Source organism: Balaenoptera borealis, assembly GCF_965194805.1.
Source record: "Balaenoptera borealis genome assembly, chromosome: 2".
Lineage (NCBI taxonomy): Eukaryota > Metazoa > Chordata > Mammalia > Artiodactyla > Balaenopteridae > Balaenoptera > Balaenoptera borealis.
The window spans coordinates 103813511-103837560 of record NC_138867.1 but is presented as its reverse complement, the minus strand read 5'-3'; the positions used below and the strand labels follow the sequence as shown (position 1 = coordinate 103837560).

The 24050-nt window shown below is 33.8% G+C and overlaps 1 protein-coding gene across 1 annotated transcript in view; it reads right to left on the bottom strand.

Moving 5' to 3' along the window:
- Positions 1-24050, bottom strand: part of CSNK1G3 (casein kinase 1 gamma 3) — a 578377-nt gene that overhangs the window by 454985 nt on the left and 99342 nt on the right. The window contains exons 7-11 of the mRNA XM_082380715.1: positions 15823-15908; positions 15621-15705; positions 13234-13382; positions 10199-10294; positions 6366-6461 (exon numbers count right to left, since the gene is read on the bottom strand). Of these exons, the coding sequence (XP_082236841.1) occupies positions 6366-6461; positions 10199-10294; positions 13234-13382; positions 15621-15705; positions 15823-15908 (512 nt within the window). The remainder of the gene's footprint in view (positions 1-6365; positions 6462-10198; positions 10295-13233; positions 13383-15620; positions 15706-15822; positions 15909-24050) is intronic.

The following is a 24050-nucleotide window of genomic DNA, read 5'->3' as shown; positions in this document are numbered from 1 at the left end:
CTGGAAACCAAAATTTGGCTTATTTTTGTAAGCCAAATTTTGAAGAATGATTCCATTTAGGTAACATTTCTAGAATTATAACTCACACTAGAACATAAGAGTCTCTGAAATATTAGTGTTTATCAGGCTCCTTAACGAAAGTATATCTAAAAATCACAGATGCCTTGAGGTTTGACATTTCAAAAGAAAATTCAGGGGTTTTATTGCTGCTGTTCTTGTTCTTAAAGAAAATTTCTGTTATTCCCACTTGATAAGAAACTTAGTGCAATTCTTGTTTTAAGAGGTTTATAAAAAAGGCAACTAGGCCACAGTTTTACTATCACTGTATCAGAGTTGAAGGGGAGGCAGTGGGGAAACAGCGTGCAGCTAAGCGTGGGAGAAAAACAATGGTCCATTTAATGGCTGCCTGCCCAATCTAATTCCAAAAGAAGTCATTCTCAAGGACTTGAGTACAAAGATAACACATGGTATCTTTGTGATCAACCATGTCAAACGGCCAATTAATACAGTTTCCAAATATAATGAATTCAAATTAGTTATACTACTATCTTCCTAATTTGGAGTCTTGTAAGCATGTTACCAAGCGCTCAGTAGAGGCACAATATATTAATTAACCAGATCTTCATCTATCCAATAAATATATTAGAAACATTAAAAGATTATCTATTTTACTTACCCACTCAGCTTTTTCTAAAAGTCATCTATAAGAAAGCACACTAGTAAATAAGATATAGTTAAAAGAGTAACTTCCAAAGAGTTTATTGGACCTGTGCTAGGGTTCACATAACTATATGAAACCAACTTTCCAACATATTCTAAAAGCTATAGAGTTACAATTAATATTCTTGATATTCCAACTGATAATCCAAAGGCCCAGTGACACACTCACTGACTTTCAGCAAAGAGAAACCAAAACGGATTCTCAATCTAATGTTCACTTACAGAAGTATTAAGCAGAGCACTCTATTCTTTGAGTATTTCAGTCTTCAGAGATGTTACTGTAACTGTTACAGGCAAAGTGCTAAATTCCTTAACTTGAGATATCTGGTTTTCTTTAATTAACAATAATCTTCTGATGTTAACACTACCTGCCCTTTGTTGCAAAACTCCTATTTATCCTAGCTCCCCCCATCACCTCCTCGGAGCAGTTCTCTAAGGGTTACTTGACATGCTGCCTTCTGGGCCTGACATCCTAAAACTTCCTGCCGAATTAAACATAACTCTCAACTTTTAGGTTGTGAATATATATTTTTAGTCGACAAAACCCCAGCATTTAAAAAGTCTCCTGCCTTTTGTTTTGGGAAAAGCAAGCTCAGTTTACACTATATTCTTTTCCCTACTATAGTAGTTATTAAAATCTTTCTTTACTGCCAGAAAAAAAAAAAATATCGAAACAAATGCGTAATGCTGATTTACCCCAATTATAACTAGACAAGGAATTCCCTAAACTAAAGAAAAAAGATGAACTGGAAATTATTTATGTAATAAAGGCAGTAACTACTCCCCTTCCACAACCTCCCTCTCTTATTCAGACTTCAGTACCCCTGAAAACAATGAATAGAAAGATATGACTGTTCTAGTCACTCAATTCTTTTTCTTGTTAGTACCTCAGTATTTTCAAAGATTTGATAAAGAAAACTGAAACTGGTTATCTGAAACATTTTAGAAAGGTCTGCATTAACAATTAGCATGATGGAGAACTGACTCAGATATGACATCTATTACTCCTCTGACTTTTAATCACATATGTTTTCTTACGTTTCATGATACATTTGTCTAATTCTTTTTTCTGTTATCATCACCTGTATCTGTATTTCTGAAGTGACACCGACTAAAATATCAGACTGCTTATTACAACAATTAATGTTATTCTTATATTTCATAATGTTATTCTGGCTGCATAACACATCTGCACCACTTGTGATTCTGTCCTTTTTCCCCCAGTGTCACATTGTTCCTTAGATGCAAAGCAGAGGAGTTTTCCAAACAATCAGAAGGTATCCCATACCATGTAAAATAGTAGTGCCCTTAACAGCTGTCTTCTTCCCTCTGCTTGCCATGCCCTCTCAGCTTTTTTTGGATCAGATTTTTAGTTAGCATCGAGCTCCATGGACTGTGTTACAGTGAAAGGCTCAACACAGTGGAATTAGAGACTAGTACTATCTGCTGCCAGCGGTACATTTTAAAACCTAATTTTGGAAATCCTGATTTGCCAGGTACTGACCCCTCCCTTTCCCTCAACCCCCATACCCAACTAAATTCTATCTTCTAATTATCTTTCAAGTCCTTTTATTTCTCTTCATCTCCACTACCCATCATCTCTCCTCAGCTGTGGACTTTTGAGAGTTGTGTCCTTGCCTTAGACTTGTCTCCCTTCAATCTAGTCTCCAGCAAAAGTAAGCTTTGTAAATACTAACCTAATCAAGTTAGTTCTCTATCTAATTCTCTTTATGGCTACCCAATACCCTCAAGACCAAAGTCCAAATTTAATAACAAGACCTTTTAGGTCCTTCACGATTTGCCTCCTGCCTACCTGTCAGTCTCATTTCTCAATACGTACCAGCTTGACCAAATTGCATTTAATTCCTCAATCTGTCAATCTCTCCTCCACAGTCTTAGGTATGTTGTTTTCTCTGCCTGGTACACTCCTTTCTTAACCCCTTCTACCTTCTTCGACTGCTAAGCCCTACTGATTCTTCATTGAAAATGTATGAAAAAATAGAATATAAATAATACCATTTTTTCCAGGAAAACTTAACCCACTAAACCCAAGTTAGGTGCTTCTACTATACATTCTCATAGCACCTTGTACTTTCTCCACTTATCACACTGTCTGTTTATTAGCCTTTCCCATTAACTGAAAGCTCCACGGGGACAGGCACCATATTTGTTATTCTCCCTTTTATTCAAAGAACCTAGCACAGTGCCGAGCACCTAGTAGACATTTATATATATTTGCTGAATAATGAATAGCCAAGAAACTGAAAGTGGTAGGTCTAAGTTTCTCAGCCATATTTATTACCAGTGATTCTAAGGGGAGCAGGAGGGGGCATACTTGTTCCCTGAAGAGCTTTTCCAAAACACATAAAAGCCAAGAACAGATTCAAAATAAACTCTTTAAGGTATTTGAATATTATTCGTAGTCTCTTAAGTGGGAAAAGTTTATCAAATGTATAGCATTATCCTTCTGGTTAGTAAATTAACATGATTTCACTAAAGAGACAGAATAAAATTAGATAAATCCCATTTCACAATGCATTCGTTTGGCTGTATCTCTATACTTCACTTCTCAGAGGTGGATAAAAATACTAGTCAAGTTTCTTAATTTGCAAAAGCAATAGATTCTACTATTTAGTACTTCCTAAGCCTCAGCCTCTATGCTAAATACTTCAAAAAATTCTCACAACAAAACCATGAGGTAGAGCTATTATTATCTCCATGTCACTGATGAATAATCTAAGGTACAGAATTTGAACTTATGCTGCTCACCACAATTAAATCAACTTGGTAACCTATATGTCTGATCTGTAATAATACACATAATAATTGTGAAAAGATAAGGAGTTCAAATGTAGACTCCAACGTGCAGTTCCTATTAAAAGAACATGTGAAATAATGAGTATCCGAGGATTTTTCTGTAGGTCCAGTCAAAAAGGCAAGAGGTGCTGGTATACATTTTATTAACAGATACCAACCTACTTATTTTGGAAATGTCTTTCCTGAGAAACTATTTGATGATATGCCCTTAGTATTTGTTGAGGATAATTTTTTTCAATTGCCATTTAAAGTCTTTATATTTCTTGCAAAGCTAATACTTGAAACTTCGTCCAACAGGTGGATTAAGAACCATAGAACAAAGAACCTCAAGGCAAATTCTACTCATACTTTTGTATTAGCAATAAGATTTTTCTCTTTCAGATAATGAGAAAGAAAGAACACATTGTTTTCCTTTCTTCCTTCATTCAAAGTCAAATATAGTATTCAATTATCGTAATAATATTAGCTCAGATTTAAGGCACTTTTATTTCCTCTATTATTAATTTTTAAATTACAATTTCATTAGTCCAATTATACCAGTGTCATATTATAACTTTTCAAATTTTGAAAGTGGGTAGGATAAAAATTTTAAATAAATTCAACATTTTGGAGTGGGGCAAGATTCAGGCATGATCTTTACTTAGGCTGCTAGCAAATTCTTCATGACAGTAAAACTACCTTAATGTTCATCACATCAAGTTAGTTAATTCAGGAAGTAAATGAAAAATAGTGTAAAATTTTTTGTCTTACTTATGTATTACCAGAATTCTAGTAAGTAAACTGATCACTTACAGAATATTATAATGAAGCCAGATGTAATCTCTACAAGGCAGAAAAGTTTTAAAGAGATGATGAGAGATAGCAGAGTTGAAATATATCTTTGAGAACATGTGAAAAAATAGAACAAAGTTTTTGAGTGATGAGCCAATAATCAAACTCATTCACCCTTTGATAGTCCAAAGAGATCCCATGAGCCATCTCTGGGAATTCCAAAACTTAAGAAAAAACTAAAGGTAAATTTGTGGTAATGGTACAGAAGTGGTAGGAAAGCTTTCTAATAGTGCCTTCATTGTTACAGATTTCCCTGAACACTGAGCAAGACACCTGATATAAAAACATACAACACTTAGAAACATGTAAACGTATACAGATACATACACAATCCAGTTTGTGTTTATGGGAATTAAACATAATTTTCTCAATTAACTTTCCAGTGATATGAATTTGGGTCACAAAAAATTTTACAATTTAGGCACCCTTGCCTCTGAATCCCTCACTCTATAGACTTTGACAGCACTATTCAAATACTTCTGTTACACACGACTGAAAGTTCCATAGACTACGAAGTTCTTTAAAAATATTTGGTTTCACAATTTAAATTACCTCTAAAAGTTAAAGATGGGAAAAACATGATAACTAGTAAGAACTGATCTTTTAGAATTCAAATCAAGAAAGAATAAAACCCAAGCATAGATTCAGATTATGTATATGTGTGTGTGTGTATGTGTGTGTATATATATATATATGTATGTATATGTATATATACATACTAAGAAAAATGCAGATTTGGTAAAACATAATAGAAAATTGTTCAAGTGGAAATATGTGGAGGAAAAAAAATCAAATCTAGGTTCTAGATTGAAATGGATTGAGATAACATTTATCATCTCAATTACTTTAAACCAGCATTCAGATTACCTTAAACTGACATTTTTAAAAGAAATAAGAGACTCAGTAATCTTTTTCTATTTTTATAATACATACAAAAGGTTAAGATTTAGGGGGGCATGTGAGGGCAGAATATAGTAGCTATCTCTAAATATATAGAAAAGGGGGAAAAAAGGAACACATCAAAAAGAATAAGGGACAGCATTAAATTTTTGTAAATATCCAGAAAATTGAGGGAAATATTTTTTTTTAAATGGAAATGCTTATTTCACCTTGAGGATTATGTGTGGATCTTTTTTCTTTTTTTAAAGTATTTGTTTTTATTTATTTATTTATGGCTGTGTTGGGTCTTCGTTTCTGTGTGAGGGCTTTCTCTAGTTGTGGCAAGCGGGGGCCACTCTTCATCGCGGTGCGCGGGCCTCTCACCATTGCGGCCTCTCTTGTTGCGGAGCACAGGCTCCAGACGCGCAGGCTCAGTAACTGTGGCCCATGGGCCCAGCCGTTCCGCAGCACGTGGGATCTTCCCAGACCAGGGCTCGAACCCGTGTCCCCTGCACTGGCAGGCAGATTCTCAACCACTGCGCCACCAGGGAAGCCCAGGGAAATATTTAATAAATACTTGTCCTTGAAATTATTTTCTCCATGTGCTATTTTCTCCAAGTACAAACAAAATATATCATGATAAATGTAGGGTCATGTTTATTTGACCAATTAATCAGAAAGTACATTCTAAGGACTGAGGATGAAAAAGTTAGATATCTACTTAACTAAGTTTGAAGGAGGCAAAATCAATGAAAGGGAAAAGATATAAAAAATGTTCTATTACTTAAAGCATGAAAAAAGACTGAGCTTATTATTGGAAAATCAAGTTTAACACATATTTCAAGTAATACATTTTGTTTTTCTAACCTATTGTGAGTATAACTTAACTTAAATACTGTTGCATATGCTTGCAAAAATGAACAAAGGCAAAATCTTAGTATCCCTGGTGGTCTTGCTAGACCATGTTAATTCTGTTTTTTGGTTAAATACAAAGGAATAGAATTATGGAGGTTCAGCAACAAGTTTTTCATTAGGATATGAAATCATGCCATGAGTTCCAAAAAGGGTTAGTTGTATAAATTTGGGAAATAATCACTCATGCAAAAATCAGAAAATACCTGTACCGAGCCACCATGTCTGTCTGCTGCAAGGTGAGCTCTCAAATGATGGGGATTTGCCTGCTGGGAGTCCCAAGCTGCCCTGTGGTCTGCCGACTGCCATTTATTTAATGCATGTGGCATGCATGGAAGAAGAGAAACCCAAAATGTTAAACATCTCATCCTTATAATATAGAAAACAAACGTATAAAAGGAAATTTAAAATACCCTTACTATTCTGAGTCACAGATGCAGTTATCTTTGCATACTGAACATGGAGAGATTTCAGTTAAAATGTTACAATAATGTAATGATCAACCACAAAAATAAAATAGAATCACAGAATTTTAGAAGAGAAAGGACTTTAGATATCATAGACTCCACTCGCTAACTTTATAAAGTTAACAAAAACTAGAGAGGTAAAAATGACATGGTCAAGAAAGTACTCCAAATAAACCATGAAATGTTTTAAAAAGCCATCCACTATATTTTCTTACAGTAGAGGTCCCCATTAGTTTTCTGATGAGGAACTACTTCTAGCAAGGTGAAAAAAAAGATAGTACTCAAATAGCCATACTTAGGTCCCAGAAAACTTTTCTCTTCTTGCTTAGTACCCTGTTTCTGATTGTGAAGATAATACAAGAAAACAGAAAAATTCTTCAAAAAGCGAGAAGTGCTATATAGAATACCAAGAGGATATGGTAAACAATTTTTTTAAGTGACAATCTTACATATACGAATCTCTTTGCCTCCTTGATCTTTTTATCTGGTTCAAATTAAGAAACCCATTTCCATGAAATAGGCTGATAATTCTTGAAGCTTTTAGATGACTTGGCAAACTTGTATGGCAATAACCACGAACTAATAATAATCTACTAACAGAATTAGGAGTTAACTGCTTAATAGGGGTCAATTTCTATGTTTCAGGAAAATGTGGACAGCACTAATAAGAAGAGGGGGAAGGTATACAATATTTAAGTTTCTATTACATGTTTGGTTCTGCATTAGCTGCTTTATATGTGTTATCTCATTTTTGAGATAGATAGTATCACCCTCATTTTAGTGATGAAGACACTGAAACAAATACTTCTCTAAGGTCATAGAGGTAGCAAAGAATACACAAAGGATTCAAACTGAGAGCCTACTGCTCTTCCAATATTACTACCTAGCTCCTTATCACAATTACATTATGTTCTAAAGACTTCAGGGCTCTTTTCTTTCTTTTTCAACCAAAGTAAGGAAAATCTTGCCACAAAGTGCCAAGTACACTGGGCTATTCGGAGCCTAAGCATATCAGGAGCCAGAGTAACCCTTTAGGGGAAGAGATGTTGAAATCAAGTAGACACAAAGAATAAATGTTCCAGCACTAAACTTCCTAAATTAAACTGTACAACGAAAAACTACATTCTGTGGCATGAAATATGTCATCAAAACAATTATGACAGTTCTATAATATCTTTTCATTAAATCCTCCAAATTTATCACCAGAACTGAGCAGATTTGTAGGTTAAAGTGAAATAAATTAGACAAGGCCAAATCTTAACAAGATGAAAGAATGAAAATCATACTAAAAGAGAGACAAAGATCTAAATGTTGCCTAGGACAGCAGGCAACATTTGGGAACCATGGACCTTTTAAGAAGACAGTAAGAGCTTTGCAACCTCGCCTCAGGATAAACATTTGCACGCACCCAACATTTTCTGTAAAATTTCCAGATTCCCTGAACTTCAACCATTGACTCTCTAAGTTACAATTGTTTATCTGGGGATAAACCATTGTACTTCAACCACTGACTCTAAGTTACAATTGTTTATCTAGGGACATTATGAAGGTTTCAGACATTTAAAGAATTAACCTTTCTTCTTTTGGGATTGTGAACTATGGGTTTATCACACAACTTAAGCTGTTTACTGCATCACAGATAGTTAAGAAATTTTTTCTAGATATACAATGTTTCTATCATGGTAAGAATCTGCATGTCCTGGTTTCAAATTCAATATATAAGCTATCCTAAAGGATTTCCTGAGAAAAAAACTGACTCCCTACATTTAGTGCAACAAGGACTACATCAACAAAATATGGTTCCCACCCTCAGTGAGCTGGCAATCGAGCTAGCAAGATATATCTGAAACATGTAGAAAGTTAAACTTTAAAACATTTAAATCTATTTCAACAAAAATTTAATTCAACAATAAAAGAAGAGTTTCACTTATTACAATACCTAACAGCTCAAGTGGAGATCTTCACAGAACATGAATTACTGATCTTCTTCCATATACATTTGAGAAATTAACTTATTTATAAAACACAAACTCCCAAGTTTTGATTTCTCCCATTTCTCTCTATATACAGCATCTTATCAGAGTACTCAAGCTATCAACAAGTTGTAATTTATATTGGAAGTAATTTATATATAAGACCCTTTACTGTCCCAATTTTTCTAAGGTGAAATTATAAAACTAATCTTTTTAAATTCTCTATACTTTAAAGCATAATGTTGTTAAATATTTCTTAAATGCAGCATTTTATTTGGCTATTATTTTTAATAAGTTGTGCTTTTTCTTTAATTTCATTTCTTATTTAACCCTCACCTGAACCCTAATGGGATACAAAAAGGATAACACACTATCCTTCTCCAAAAAGGGTTATAACCAAAAATTCTAAAGGCCCTGTTTAACTCAGGGTGACAGCAAAACTTTTTATGTCAAAAGGATTCAATAAAGCTTCTTTATACAAAAATGAGAAGAGTGAAAACGTTGCTCAAAAGTTTCAACAGCTTCCAATATACCTTACCCAGGAAATACAAACTCTTCAATGAATCTTCTATGCCTTGTCTTGAACCTACTCTCTGCTCCAAGCCAACTGCTTATTTCTCCTCAAACATATTCTACATTTTTAAACTTCTGCTTTATATTTTTTACTGTTCACTCTCCCCAAAATGCTCTTATTCCTTCACCTGCCTTTAAAAATTCCATTCATTCTTCAGGCTCATCTCAAAAGCCACCTTTGCCATAAAATCTTTATAGATCCTACATATTCCAATGATCCTCCTTGGCACTTTATTAATGTATTTCCTGTGGTAGAGTTTATTCTGCATTGTAATGTAGTTACTTGTGAATTTATTGTAATAATGATAACAGTAATACCAGCCACAAGAGTTGAGACTTAATGAAAGCTTACTATATGCTAGGAATTAAATGCATTATTTCTATTTTATAGATGAGAACTGAGGCTTTGAGTGAATGAGTAAACCGCCCAGGGTCAAGCCATATCCAGGTATGACTGATTCCAGAGGCTGAGAGAGGTCTTAGCCACTGATTACAAAATCATTTCTTACAGGTTATATGTTTTCCTTACTTCTGAATTTCTGCAATGTGGAGAATAGTAGCTTTCAAATAACAGGAACTCAGTAAATAATTTAGTACACTAAACTACACTATAGTTAGAAAGACCAACCGCTATTACAATTCATTCCAACAGGGTATCCACATACTTCCATTCTAACAGAATATCAAACATTGCTCAAAGTTTATTATACTAACTTACACCACTAATTTGGATTTATGATTAAACATTTTTAATGTGAACATTAGGGGAAATAGTCTAGCTATTGAAAATATATGCATTTTCTATCCTTATTATGTGTGTATATAGTCTGCTTTATAAAATAAAAAATATGTGTTTCAATCCTTCAATACGTATATACAAGTATGTATAGACACATATGCACACGCAAATACATACACATATAAAGCTGTCACCTGTGCATGATAAAACACCAAATATATTTATAAACTGTGAGAAGGTAATACAGAAGCAAATTAAGACATTTCATATCTAAAAGGGCAGCAAACCTGATTTTTGGATTGTTGTATCTTATCTCTGTGTTGATGTGCTTCTCTGTTTGATGACAGAGCAGGATCTTGCTGAACTGCACCCACTGGAGTAGGCTACAATACAATAACAATTAAAATCAATGCATTCTATTTCAGAACTCTTATTTAAAATTATTTAGCTACTTAACATAATCAAGGAAAAAAAATAAAAGACACTGTTAAATAAAGTAAGGCCTTAAGAAAAGATATCTTTCCTAAAATATGTTGTTAAATACAACAAAGAGATTATAGCTACTTTTTAAAGTATTTTCAAAATATTTAAATACTTTATCAAGTATTTATTTTTATATCAACAAACGACCCTCTAATACTGTCATTACTTTTAGGTTACTTTTTCATATCAAAAAATGAAAGTGTATTTGTTTATGTTTCTCATTTCCAAAGCCAATATATAAACAGAAAAAATTATTTTAAGAAAATTAAGGGAATAATTTTTTAAATAAGCTAATAAAATTGTTTACTGTCAATATTTTAACTCAGAAGAGGCTTATATAAAAATCTAAATTTTCAAGTATAATTCAAAACTTCATATAAATACTTTAATCAAAGTATATTCAGATTTGGATTTTAGATACCATATATATTCAAATCACTTTGGAGTTAAGAAAAATACAGATTAAACGCTTAAGTAAGTCAGTTGTTCAAAAATACTTGAATCTGAGAGTTCCACAGTTCCAAATTTGGAAAAAAATTTGCTAACAGTGAGCCATAATTATAGAAAATTTTGTAAGGCATTCTTACTTATTTAAAAAAAAAAGACTAGTGAGAATACATATTTGATTTTCTGGAAGTCGTCTCTTCAAAGAAAGAATTTAATGATAATTTCATTTAAGTAATGACACCCATCCCACAGTTATGATCAAGACAATTTTTTTTTTAACTATGAAAACTTGGTACAGTTTTAAAAACCTAAACATGCTCCAATATATAAGTATCAGTCTATTCCAAGATAACCTAAAACTGCTAGAATAATTAAAACATATCTTAAAATTACAAATGTTTTGAAAGATGACTAAAGGAAAAAAACTAGCTTATCTTTTAAAAGTAATCACTAGAATATTATATTTTTAAAAAGTATATTTGACATTAAGAACTAAATCAGAAGTAAAAAGTTCAAAACAACTCATCACTCTAAAAAGTAGACTCCAAATGTAAGGTTTTTACAAAATTCAAAGAATAATTTTTATATTATGCTACCTGAAACATCCATAAAAAAGAAATAGAATGAACCCTTTAAATATTATTTATTCTCAATCCTAAAATGTATATGGAACCACAAAAGACCCTGAAATGCCAAGGCAATCTTGAGAAAAAAGAACAAAGCTGGAGGTATCACACTCCCTGATTTCAGACTATACTACAAAGCTACAGTAATCAAATCAGCATGGTACTGGCACAACAACAGACACATAAGTCAATGGAGTAGAACAGACAGCCCAGAAATAAACCCACACACTTATGGTCAATTAATCTATGAAAGAGGAAGCAAGAATATACAGTGAAGAAAAGGCAGTCTCTTCAATAAGTGGTGATAGGAAAACTGGACAGCTACATGTAAATGAATGAGATTAGAACATTTCCTAACACTATATACAAAAATAAACTCAAAATGGATTAAAGACCTTTATCTATGAAACCATAAAATTCCTAGAAGAGAACATAAGCAGAACACTCTTTGACATAAATTGTAGCAATATTTTTTAGATCTGTCTCTTAAGGCAGAGAAACAAAAGCAAAAATAAACAAATGGGACCTAATTAAACTTAAAAGCTTTTGCACAGCAAAGAAAACCATCAACAAAATGAAAAGACAACCTACTGAATGGGAAAAAATATTTGCAAATGATACAACCTACAAGAGGTTAATATCCAAAATTTATAAACAGCTCATACAATACCAAGAAAAACAAAGGACCCACTTAAAAAATAGGCAGATGACCTGGATAAATATTTTTCCAAAGAAAACATACAGATGGCTAACAGGTACATTAAAAAATGCTCAACACTGCGAATCATCAGGGAAATGCAAATCAAAACCATAATGAGATATCACCTCACACTTGTCAGAATGGCCATTATAAAAAAGACAAGACATAACAAGTGTTGGTGAGGATATGGAAAAAATGGAACCCTTGTGCATTATTGGTTGGAATTTAAATTGGTGCAGCCACTATGGTAAACAGTATGGAGATTCCTCAAAAAACTAAAAGCAGAACTACCATATGATCCAGCAATTCCACTGCTGGGTATATATCCAAAGAAAATGAAAACAGTAATGCATCCCAATGTTCATAACAGCATTATTCACAATAGCCAAAATATTGAAGATATGGAAGCAACCTAAGTGCCCAACGGATGAATGGATAAAGAAGATATGGAGATGATACAGATATAGGTATAGATATAGATATACACACACACCCCCCCCCACACACACACATATATGAATATTACTCAGCCATAAAAAAAAGAATGAAATTCTGCTATCTGCAACAATGTCGATGGACCTAGAGTACTATGCTTAGTGAAATAAGTCAGACAGAGAAAGACAAATACTCTGTTATCACTGATATGTAGAATTTAAAAAAATAAAACCACCAAATGTACATAACAAAATAGGAACAGACTTACACATATAGAGAACAAACTAGTGGTTACCAGTGAGGAGAAAGAAGGGGGGAGGGGCAAGACAGGAGTATGGGATTAAGAGACAAACTACTATGTATGAAATAAATCAGCAATAAGGATATACTGTACAGCGCAGAAAAATATAGCTTTTATTTTGTAATAACTTTAAATGGAGTATAATCTATAAAAATATTGAATCATTATGTTGTACACCTAAAACTAGTATAATATTGTAAATCAACTATACTTCAAAATAAAAAATTATTTGTTCTCAACTCTTTTCAAATAAAGGATCTGTACTATGAAAAAGAAGGTTAAGTACTACAAATAATCTTTTATTTTTATTATATAGCCTAGACTACTCACCAACTGCTTACCAATCCAGTCATATTCATAATCAAACATATACCCTTTTCGATCAAACAAGTCAGTAAAAAGTTTTCTTAGGTAGTCATAGTCTGGTTTTTCAAAAAAATCTAGCCTTCTTACATAACGAAGATATGTTGCCATTTCTTCTAGAAAGGAAATAAAAATTTTCTCTCATTAAACTTTTCTAATACTCATTAATAATAAAATTATAAATATCTAAAAGCACAGGATATTATAAAAACATGAAAAAGTAACAAAATTCTACTAAAATTTAAAATATTATGAACTTAATAACAATGAAATTAAAAGCGGGAAAGAAGGGAAGAAAGGAAATAGGGACAAAAGATAAATCAGAGATTTAACAAACATTATTTTTGCTTCAATTCATTAGGAAAGGCTAAAATTTTTATTTTACATTATTTTTAATAGAAACCTTGGACAGTATTCAAGGTTGAAATAGAAACTTAATAATGCATAATTATTTAATCACAAAACACCATACTAAGCTCATATTTTTAAAAAATTATTTTAAATACTCATAGGAATTGATTTATACATGAAAGCATTTGCACTACCTTGCTGGATTTCCTTTAGAATCAGTAACACTAACTGACCAATAGAAGATTCAAATTCTTAACCTTGGCTAAATGGTATTCTAATCAACTGACCTAGCAACATAAAGCTAAAACAGATTCAGGAGGACGGTTTAATTTTTCTCTTAATTTCTGGTCATAAATGTAACAATTATTTCGTAATACGTAAACCTTTGCATGCTATTATAATTCCCAAATATATTAGAGATATGTATTTTTTTAAAGGTCATATTTTCCAGAAGTAAAAGAAAGAAAAAGCCATAAAAATCAATAAGCAAAATGGTCAGCAATTAGTAAAACAGTGTTTAACAGTCAGAGCACATAAAAGCACTATCATAAGAGATGGTAGGTTACACCTAGCTGCTTTTTTGATCCCATTTATTCATGGCAGCTAATAAGAAAAGGATCACCCATAGCCTAACAGGCATGAAAGTAGCATCCAGTGACCCAGTCACATGGTGACTCTCCCACTATTCCACCTTCTAGCTAATCACCTGGCTAATTTACTTTGGCACCCTTATTTTTCCTGTAGAAATTTGTATAAGCTTCTTAATAAGGTATAGTCAATCTGCCTACACCTAAACTGTTAGTACTATCAACCGATTTTTTCTTTTAATCTTCCAGTTCTAGATGTTATAGCAAGAAAGCAAAATACATAATTAAAGTTTACTGTCAATGAATAATAAAAGCAAACTTGAAAAAGGGCTACCTGAGATTATGCTGCTGATACTACAATACAATACAATACAATAATAATGCCAGCACTGTACAGGAGAACCTGTAAATACTGAAGTGAGATATAAGCTCCATCTTCTATCTTCAAGTTTGGTTCTCATTTAATGTTATTGCATAAATCACAACAGGTATTTTAACACATTAGGGACACATTATTCTTATCCCTTAATTGATTTAGGAATCTTAAATAAATTTTTGTTGATTTCACGTGAGTTGCCAAAAATCTACATGAGAGCAAAGCTATCTTCATAAAGCTCCCCAATACAAAATTAGCCTAAAAGTAGTAAGGTTAGTAAGATTTTACTGTACTTGGAAAACTAGACTAAATCATACATCACATACCTCCTTTGAGCTTGACATTGAGACTCAAATGACTAATATTGGATACCAAAACTTTAGTTAGTATTTCTAAGCAAATATTTCAACTTATTAAAAGTATTCTATTGAAGAAAATATTAATTTAGCTGGTACTGGTCAACACTATTAAAAGATGAATTTTCTTCCATTAATACCATTTTACAAAAGCAAATATACACATTGCCCTGTGGTCTGTGTATCAAATGCTGACATCTTTTTTTTTCTTTTTTTAATTAATTAATTTATTTATTTATTTTTGGCTGCTTTGGGTCTTCGTTGCTTCACGCAGGCCCTCTCTGTGGCGAGCAGGGGCCACTTGTTGTGGTGCACGGGCTTCTCATTGCAGCGGCCTCTCTTGCTGTGGAGCATGGGCTCTAGGCACACAGGCTTCAGCAGTTGTGGCACATAGGCTCAGCAGTTGTGGCTCACAGGCTCCAGAGCTCAGGCTCAGTAGTTGTGGTGCATGGGCCTAGCTGCTCCACGGTATGTGGGATCTTCCCGGACCAGGGATCAAATCCATGTCCCCTGCATTGGCAGGCGGACTCCCAACCACTGTGCCACCAGGGAAGTCCTGCTGACATCTTTTGAATCATATTTTTTAAGCATGAAAAAGGTACTTATCAACTTAAGCAATGAAAATGAACAGTTCTAGTTTTCTGTGTATAATACGCACATGTATCAAGCAGCATTATTCATTACCTGGAAAATTTTCACATAACACTTCTATTGGTGTGGCTCGTTTTGTATCTCCAATTTTCTGATACCTCTCTTTTAATGTGTCAGCCTAAAACAGAAAGAAAAAGAATCTTGAGACATAATTTTAAAATTAAATATGTGGAAGCGAGTATCTTAATATATTAACAATTTATGAAATTCAATAAGGAAACACAAAAACAATTACCTTTAAACCTTGCCAAGGAAGACTGCCTCTCAGAAAATACATGAACATATGACCTAAAGCTTCTAAGTCATCTCTTCTACTTTGTTCTGAAATATAAGAGAAACATAAATTTCATTTTCCTTTCCCAGTTTAGGATGCAAGAATGGAGAAATGATTCTTTCCTTATATGTAAATTAATTCCCCAAAGCTCAGCATATAAATATAAAATACAGATCTGGTGCTTACGAGAGAGAAAAATCATGTTTAAACAATAATGTTTTACATTAAATTTATCATGCATCTTTAAAACATGCCACTATGATTTTTTTAGATACTACTGGAGATTTCTTTCTTTCCTTAAATATCTATTCATAGAACTATAAGGCAAGGAGGAAAGGGTTCCATGATCAAAAAGAGAGTCACTGTGTACTACAGCTCCATCTTAAAAGATTCAGAATGTAACATATTAAAAGTTTTGAAAATACCTAGAGCTAAAAATGTTTAACTTTAGCTCTCCATTTCCTAAACTTGTATGAGCACAAAAATTCCACCCCACATACTCTCTATTAATATCAAATACAATTAGTATATTGTGTAACATATTTTTAAAAGCACTGTGTTTGACACACTCCAACAGTTAATAACTCCTCTGACAGCACCAAAAATATGCCGCCAGAACAAACTGCCATTTTCTAGTTGCTATTGTTGTTCTAGTAACAAAATGTTGTATAGCATATAACTGAATGATAATCACAGACCAAGACTCAGGGAGGTACTTATAAATATTTGCTGAGTGAATCTTTTTTCAATTTTTTGTCACTTAAGTTAAATATTTAAGTTTTCTTAGTATTTTAAAATAATATAAAAATGCTAACAATAAGAGGAGAAAATAATACTTTAATATGGGGATGTTCATGCGCAAGTTGTTTCATCCAAATGAATACTCATACTACCCAAGCAGTACTAAATACTTTAGAAAAAGCACACTTTTCAAAGGATGGAACTGAACTAGGGTAAAAGGGTCAAAAAAGGTTTTAATTTTTACTATGTAATCTTACAACATTCTATAATTGTCTTCTGTAACACTTGCTACAGTTTTAATATATATGTTTGTGTTTTTATTTAATCAACATCTATCCTCCCATCTGACAACATCACAGGAGAACAGGTATCTCTTTGGCTCAATAGCCTCAGGGCCTAGTGTAACGGCTCCCACAGAGCAGGCACTCAACGCATACTACTTAAATATATAAATGACTATTTAAAAACATATAAAACTAGATTAGAATATATCTCTTTTCTATAAGCATAGGGAAATATCTAGAAAAATATGCATCAAATCATTAGTAATTAGGGGTATGAGACTGGAGGACTAGACAGGACATTTCAATAGCTCATTTCATATACTCAAAAATATGATATAATGGGAATTTTTCTTATATTTCATATTTTAACAATGTAAGCATATGCTATTAAAAATAGCAAACTTTCAAAATAAGTAATATAAAGTTCTTCTAAAAGCCATTACTGAAAGCAGGATGTGAAAAACATGAAAAAAATCAGTAATGCCTTTTATAACTAAAATTTCACTTTATTAGGTCCTAGGAGTCTTAAGAATGAAAAGTCATGGAAAGAAAAAAAATTATTTTTGAAGTCCCGCTGAGAATCAGAATCACCTCTGAAACTCTTAAGAACCTCAAATGAGCAGGCCTAATGCTGAACATTGATTCTTTGGGTATGACATAGGGTAGAAAAATGTACACTTTAAAAAGCTTAGCAGATGATTCTGAAATACAACCAGATTTGATAATCACTAAACAAGAAACTTCTTTTACTTTAGTATAATTTTACATATAATAAAATACACTTATTAAAGGGTACAGTTTGATAAATTTTGACAATACACACAACTAAGTACTGCCACAATCAAGAATTATTTCCAACACTCCAAAAGATTCCCTTTTACCCCTTGCCTGTTATTCTCCCCCTCCTCTGGTCTCAACCACTCACCTGTTTTCTGTCACTCTATAGCAAATTTGATTTTTTACAGAGTTTCACATGAATAGGATCATACAGTATGGACCCTAGTGTCCGGATTCTTTTGCTTCATTCCTGTTGTTGTATGCATTAGTACCTCATTACTTTTAACTGCCACAATTATTTATCCATTCGCTTATTGATGGACCTTTGAGTAACTTCCAGTTTTGACTTAATGTGAATAAGGCTGTTAGGAACCTTCTTGTACAAGTCTTTGTGTGGACATATGTTTTCATTTCTCTGGGTAAATATCCAGGAGTGGGATTACTGCGTCATATGGAAAGTGTAGGTTTAACTTTATAAGAAACTTCTAGGGACTTCCCTGGTGGCACAGTGGTTAGGAATCTGCCTGCCAATGCAGGGGACACGGGTTCGAGCCCTGGTACGGGAAGATCCCACATGCTGCGGAGCAGCAGCTAAGCCCCTGCACCACACCTACTGAGCCTGCACTCTAGAGCCCGCGAGCCACAACTACTGAGCCCACATGCCACAACTACTGAAGCTCATGCGCCTAGAGCCCGTGCTCTGCGACAAGAGAAGCCAAGCAATAAGAAGCCCGTGCACCACAATGAAGAGTAGCCCCCGCTCGCCACAACTACAGAAAACCCATGCACAGCAACAAAGACCCAATGCAGCCAAAAATAAATAAATAAATTTATTTTTTAAAAAAAGAAAGAAAAGAAACTTCTATACTGTTTTCCAAAGGGGTTGTGCCATTTTATATTTCCACCAGCAATACATGAGACTTCCAGTTGCTCCAGAGCCTGTCAAACATTTAGTATGGTCACTCTTTCAAATTTAGCCATGCTAATGGCCATGAAGTGTTAGCTCACTGTGATTTAATTTGAATTTCACTGGTGACCTTTTTTGAATGTTGTTTCATGTGCGTTACTGGTCATTCATATATCTTTTTGTCGCATATCCAAACATTTTACCCATTTTTAAAAAAATTGTACTATTTGTCTTATAATAAATCTGTAAGAGCTGTTTGTATATTTTGGATATAAGTCATTTTAAGATATAAGTTTTGCAAATACTTTCTCTCACACTGTAGCTTGTTTTCATTTTCTTAACAGTATCTTTCAAAGAACAGAAGTTTACACTTAGATGAAACCCATTTTTTGGGGTTTTCCGTTGTTGTTTTATTGTTTATGCTTTTTTATGTCTTAACCAGAAAATCTTTGACTAACCTAAGGTCACAAATATTTTCTCCTATTTTTCCTTCAAGAAATCCTATAGTTTTGGTTCTAACATTTAAATCTATGAATCATTTGAAGTATTTTTTTTTTGTTTGCTTTTGTTGTGGGGTAAGGGTTTAGATTCCTTTTTTTCCATATTGATGCCTAGTTTTCTCACACAGTTTCTTGACAAGGCTATCTTTTCCCCTTGAATAACTTTTGCACCATCCTCAAAAATCAATTGAGCATCTATGTATGGGTCTATTTCAAGACTGTATTATGATTCACTTATCTATGTTGATGCTAAGACCATCCAAAATAAGTAGAAGGAGAAAATAATGACAAATCAGAAAACCAATAATCAGAAAATGGACAACCAGTAGAAAAAATTTTGAAATCAAATGCTGGTTATTTGAAAAATTCAATAAAATTAATCCTCTCATTAGGATACAGGAAAGAAAACACAAATTACTAATATCAGGGGCAACAAGGGGACATCAGGACAGAGCCTACAGACATTAAAAGGATAATAAAGGAGTATTACAAACTAACATTATGCCAATACATTCAACAACTTAGATGAAATGGACAAATATCTTGAAAGCTACAAATTACCAAAACTGCCTCAAGAAGAAAATGTGAATAGCTCTATACCAATTAAACAAAATTTAATTTCTAATTTCTGATCTCCCCATAATATAACCCTAAGCCCAGATGCCATCACTGGTGAATTCTATTAAACATTTAAGGAACAATACTATTTCTACACAAACTCTTTCAGGAAATAGAAGAGAAGGAAACCCTTCCCAAGTTAATTCATTACACCGTTACCAAAGCCAGACAAAGGCATTATAAGCAAAGAAAACTACAGGAAATATCTCTCATCAACACAGATGCAAAATACTTAAAAAGATAGTACACTATGACTAAGTGGGGTTCATCCTATGACTTTAAGGTTGGTTTAACTTTCAAAAAGCAATCAACGTAATTCTCCATAATTACAGAAGAAAAGATATAAATCATAAGATCATCTCAAAAAACATAGAAAAAGTACTTGAGAAAATCTAACATGCATTTATGATAAAAACTCTCATCAAATGAGGAAAAGAAGGAAACTTCTTCATTCTGACAAAGGCCTTCTATGAAAAACCTTCAACCGATATAATTCTTACATGAGGAAAGGCACCCCTAAGATCAGAAACAAAGCAAGGGTGTTCACTCTCACATTTTCTATTCAATGTTGTACTGGAAGTTCTTGTCAGTACAAAAAAAGCAAGAAAAAAAATTAAAAGATATTCAGATTGTAAATGAAGAAATGAGGGCTTCCCTGGTGGCGCAGTGGTTGAGAGTCTGCCTGCTAGTGCAGGGGACGTGGGTTTGAGCCCTGGTCTGGGAGGATCCCACATGCCGCGGAGCGGCTAGGCCCGTGAGCCACAACTACTGAGCCTGCGCATCTGGAGCCTGTGCTCCGCAACAAGAGAGGCCACGATAGTGACAGGCCCGCGCATCGCGATGAAGAGTGGCCCCCGCTTGCCGCAACTAGAGAAAGCCCTAGCACAGAAACGAAGACCCAACATAGCAATCAATCAGTCAATTAATTAATCAATCAATAAATAAATCTTTAAAAAAAAAAAAAAAGAAATGAACCTATCCTTCTTTGCAGACAACATGATCTTTTATGTAAAAAAATCCTAAAAAAAAAAAAATCTATTAGAGGTAGTAAATGAGTTTTAGCAAGAATATAGGATACAAGGTCAACATATAAAAATTAATTGTATTTCTATACTAGCAATGAACAATTGGAAAATGAATTTGAACAGCAATAAAATTTACAACAGCATCAAAAAACATGAAACATGTGGGGACAGATTTATCAATTACAAGCAAGATCTGTATATTATAGCATATGGTTTTAAAGCTAAATGCTAAGTGATATATAAATATAGTGAGCCCACCATATCTATGGGTTTTACATCTGTGGATTCAACCAACCACAGACTGAAAATATCCATGAAAAAATAATTCCAGAAAGCTCCAAAAAGCAAAACTTGAACTTGCCATGGGCTGGCAGCTATTTACAAAGCGTTTACATTGTATTAGTTATTATAAATAATCGAGAGATGATTTAAAGTATACGGGAGAATGTGTGTAGGTTATATGCAAATACTATGCGATTTTATATTAAGGGCTCGAGCACCCCCGGATTTTGGTATCCTCAGGGGGTCCTGGAACCAATTCGTGGATACCGAGGGACAAGTGTACTGAGCCCTACAGTAGGATTCTTTATTAAGGAAAAGAATTCACCATAAAGGCAATTCTTTGAATTCAATCCAAGGGGGGGCTTTAGTTACCACAGTGACAATAAGCCATGATCATAAGGTGATCTTGCCTACATGCTTGTCTCAGAGAACAGTATTAGTCTCATAACCTACACAGAACGTAAAAATTCAAGCCACAACTATGAGCTAGTAAAATAAATGTACTACTGAAACTCAGTCTGCTAATGCTCCTTACCCTCATAATTCCCTTCTTTGTGTTCTATCACCAACTGACAAATTTGGAGGTAAATTTTGCCAAGAAATATAAGTCACGAGGAAGGCTTTCTCTTTGAAACACAGTAACTAAAGAATACATCCTTCTGGTTTTTAACAGTTGTGTTAGATGAAAAACATTCTCCCAAAGGTAATTTGGCCCTTAGTAAACCCTGTTCACATTTTTAAAGCACTTAACTACAAAGGTCTGTTTGAAAATGGATGTTTTTCCCAAAGGCAAAAATCCTTATCATAGGAACCCTTGCTTTAAGCAACTAAAACATTAAAACGTGACAATTTTCTTTACAACAGGTACCATTAAAGATTATTTTAAATAGGTTCTCCAATAAATTTTAAAGTTATGTAAAGAGTCAATTAAAATTTTGCTCCTCAGGAATATATGTATCACATAAAATATACAACCAACACATATTAATAGCCTAGTATGTGTCAGTGCTTCATACAGATGATCTTTTAAAACTGTAGCTATTCCATGACTTCAGACTATACTACCAAGCTACAGTAATCAAGACAGTATGGTACTGGCACAAAAACGGAAATATAGATCAATGGAACAGGATAGAAAGCCCAGAGATAAACCCACACACATATGGTCACCTTATTTTTGATAAAGGAGGCAAGGATGTACAATGGAGAAAAGACAGCCTCTTCAATAAGTGGTGCTGGGAAAACTGGACAGGTACATGTAAAACAACGAAATTAGAACACTCCCTAACACCATACACAAAAATAAACTCAAAATGGATTAAAGACCTAAATGTAAGGCCAGACACTATCAAACTCTTAGAGGAAAACATAGGCAGAACACTCTATGACATAAATCACAGCAAGATCCTTTTTGACCCACCTCCTAGAGAAATGGAAATAAAAACAAAAATTAAAAAATGGGACCTAATGAAACTTAAAAGCTTTTGCACAGCAAAGGAAACCATAAACAAGACGAAAAGACAACCCTCAGAATGGGAGAAAATATTTGCAAATGAAGCAACTGGCAAAGAATTAATCTCCAAAATTTACAAGCAGCTCATGGAGCGCAATATCAAAAAAACAAACAACCCAATCCAAAAATAGGCAGAAGACCTAAATAGACATTTCTCCAAAGAAGATATACAGATTGCCAACAAACACATGAAAGAATGCTCAACATCATTAATCATTAGAGAAATGCAAATCAAAACTACAATGAGATGTCACCTCACACCAGTCAGAATGGCCATCATCAAAAAATCTAGAAACAATAAATGCTGGAGAGGGTGTGGGGAAAAGGGAACCCTCTTGCACTGTTGGTGGGAATGTAAATTGATACAGCCACTACAGAGAACAATATGGAGGTTCCTTAAAAAACTAAAAATAGAACTACCATACGACCCAGCAATCCCACTACTGAACATATACCCTGAGAAAACCATAATTCAAAAAGAGTCATGTACCACAATGTTCACTGCAGCTCTATTTACAATAGCCAGAACATGGAAGCAACCTAAGTGTCCATGGGCAGATGAATGGATAAAGAAGATGTGGCACATATATACAATGGAATATTACTGAGCCATAAAAAGAAATGAAATTGAGTTATTTGTAGTGAGGTGGATGCACCTAGACTTTGTCATACAGAGTGAAGTAAGTTGAAAGAGAAAAACAAATTCCGTATGCTAACAAATATATATGGAATCTAAAAAAAAAAAAAATTGTCATAAAGAACCTAGGGGCAGGATGGGAATAAAGACGCAGACCTACTAGAGAATGGACTTGAGGACACAGGGAGGGGGAAGCGTAAGCTGGGACAAAGTGAGAGAGTGGCATGGACATGTGTATACTACCAAATGTAAAACTGCTAGCTAGTGGGAAGCAGCCGCATAGCACAGGGAGATCAGCTCGGTGCTTTGTGACCACCTAGAGGGGTGGGATAGGGACGGTGGGAGTGAGATGCAAGAGGGAGGGGATATGAGGATATATGTATATGTATAGCTGATTCATTTTGTTATAAAGCAGAAACTAACACACCATTGTAAAAAAAATAATAATAATAAAAAAATTTAAAAAAAAAAGATGGAGCTCCAGTCATCTGAAGGCTTGACTGGGGCTGAGGATCAAAAAAAAAAAAAACAAAAAAACACTGTAGCTATACTCAAAGTGTCAGTAATAACCCAATAAAGAAACTAAGGCTCAGAATGGTTGTGACTAGCTCAAAACTATGCAGGATTTCAGACCACGTATCTGGAATTTTTTCCATTTCGGAAAACAAGGTAGAACCAATCAATTAATCAAATGTTTATTACAAACCTCTGCAATCCTTTTCTATTTAAAAATTCTACTCTTGCTTCTCAACATTATTTTTCTCTCTTTTTTAAATAAATTTATTTATTTATTTTTGGCTGTGTTGGTTCTTCGTTTCTGTGCGAGGGCTTTCTCCAGTTGTGGCGAGCGGGGGCCACTCTTCATCGCGGTGCGCGGGACTCTCACTGTCGCAGCCTCTCGTTGC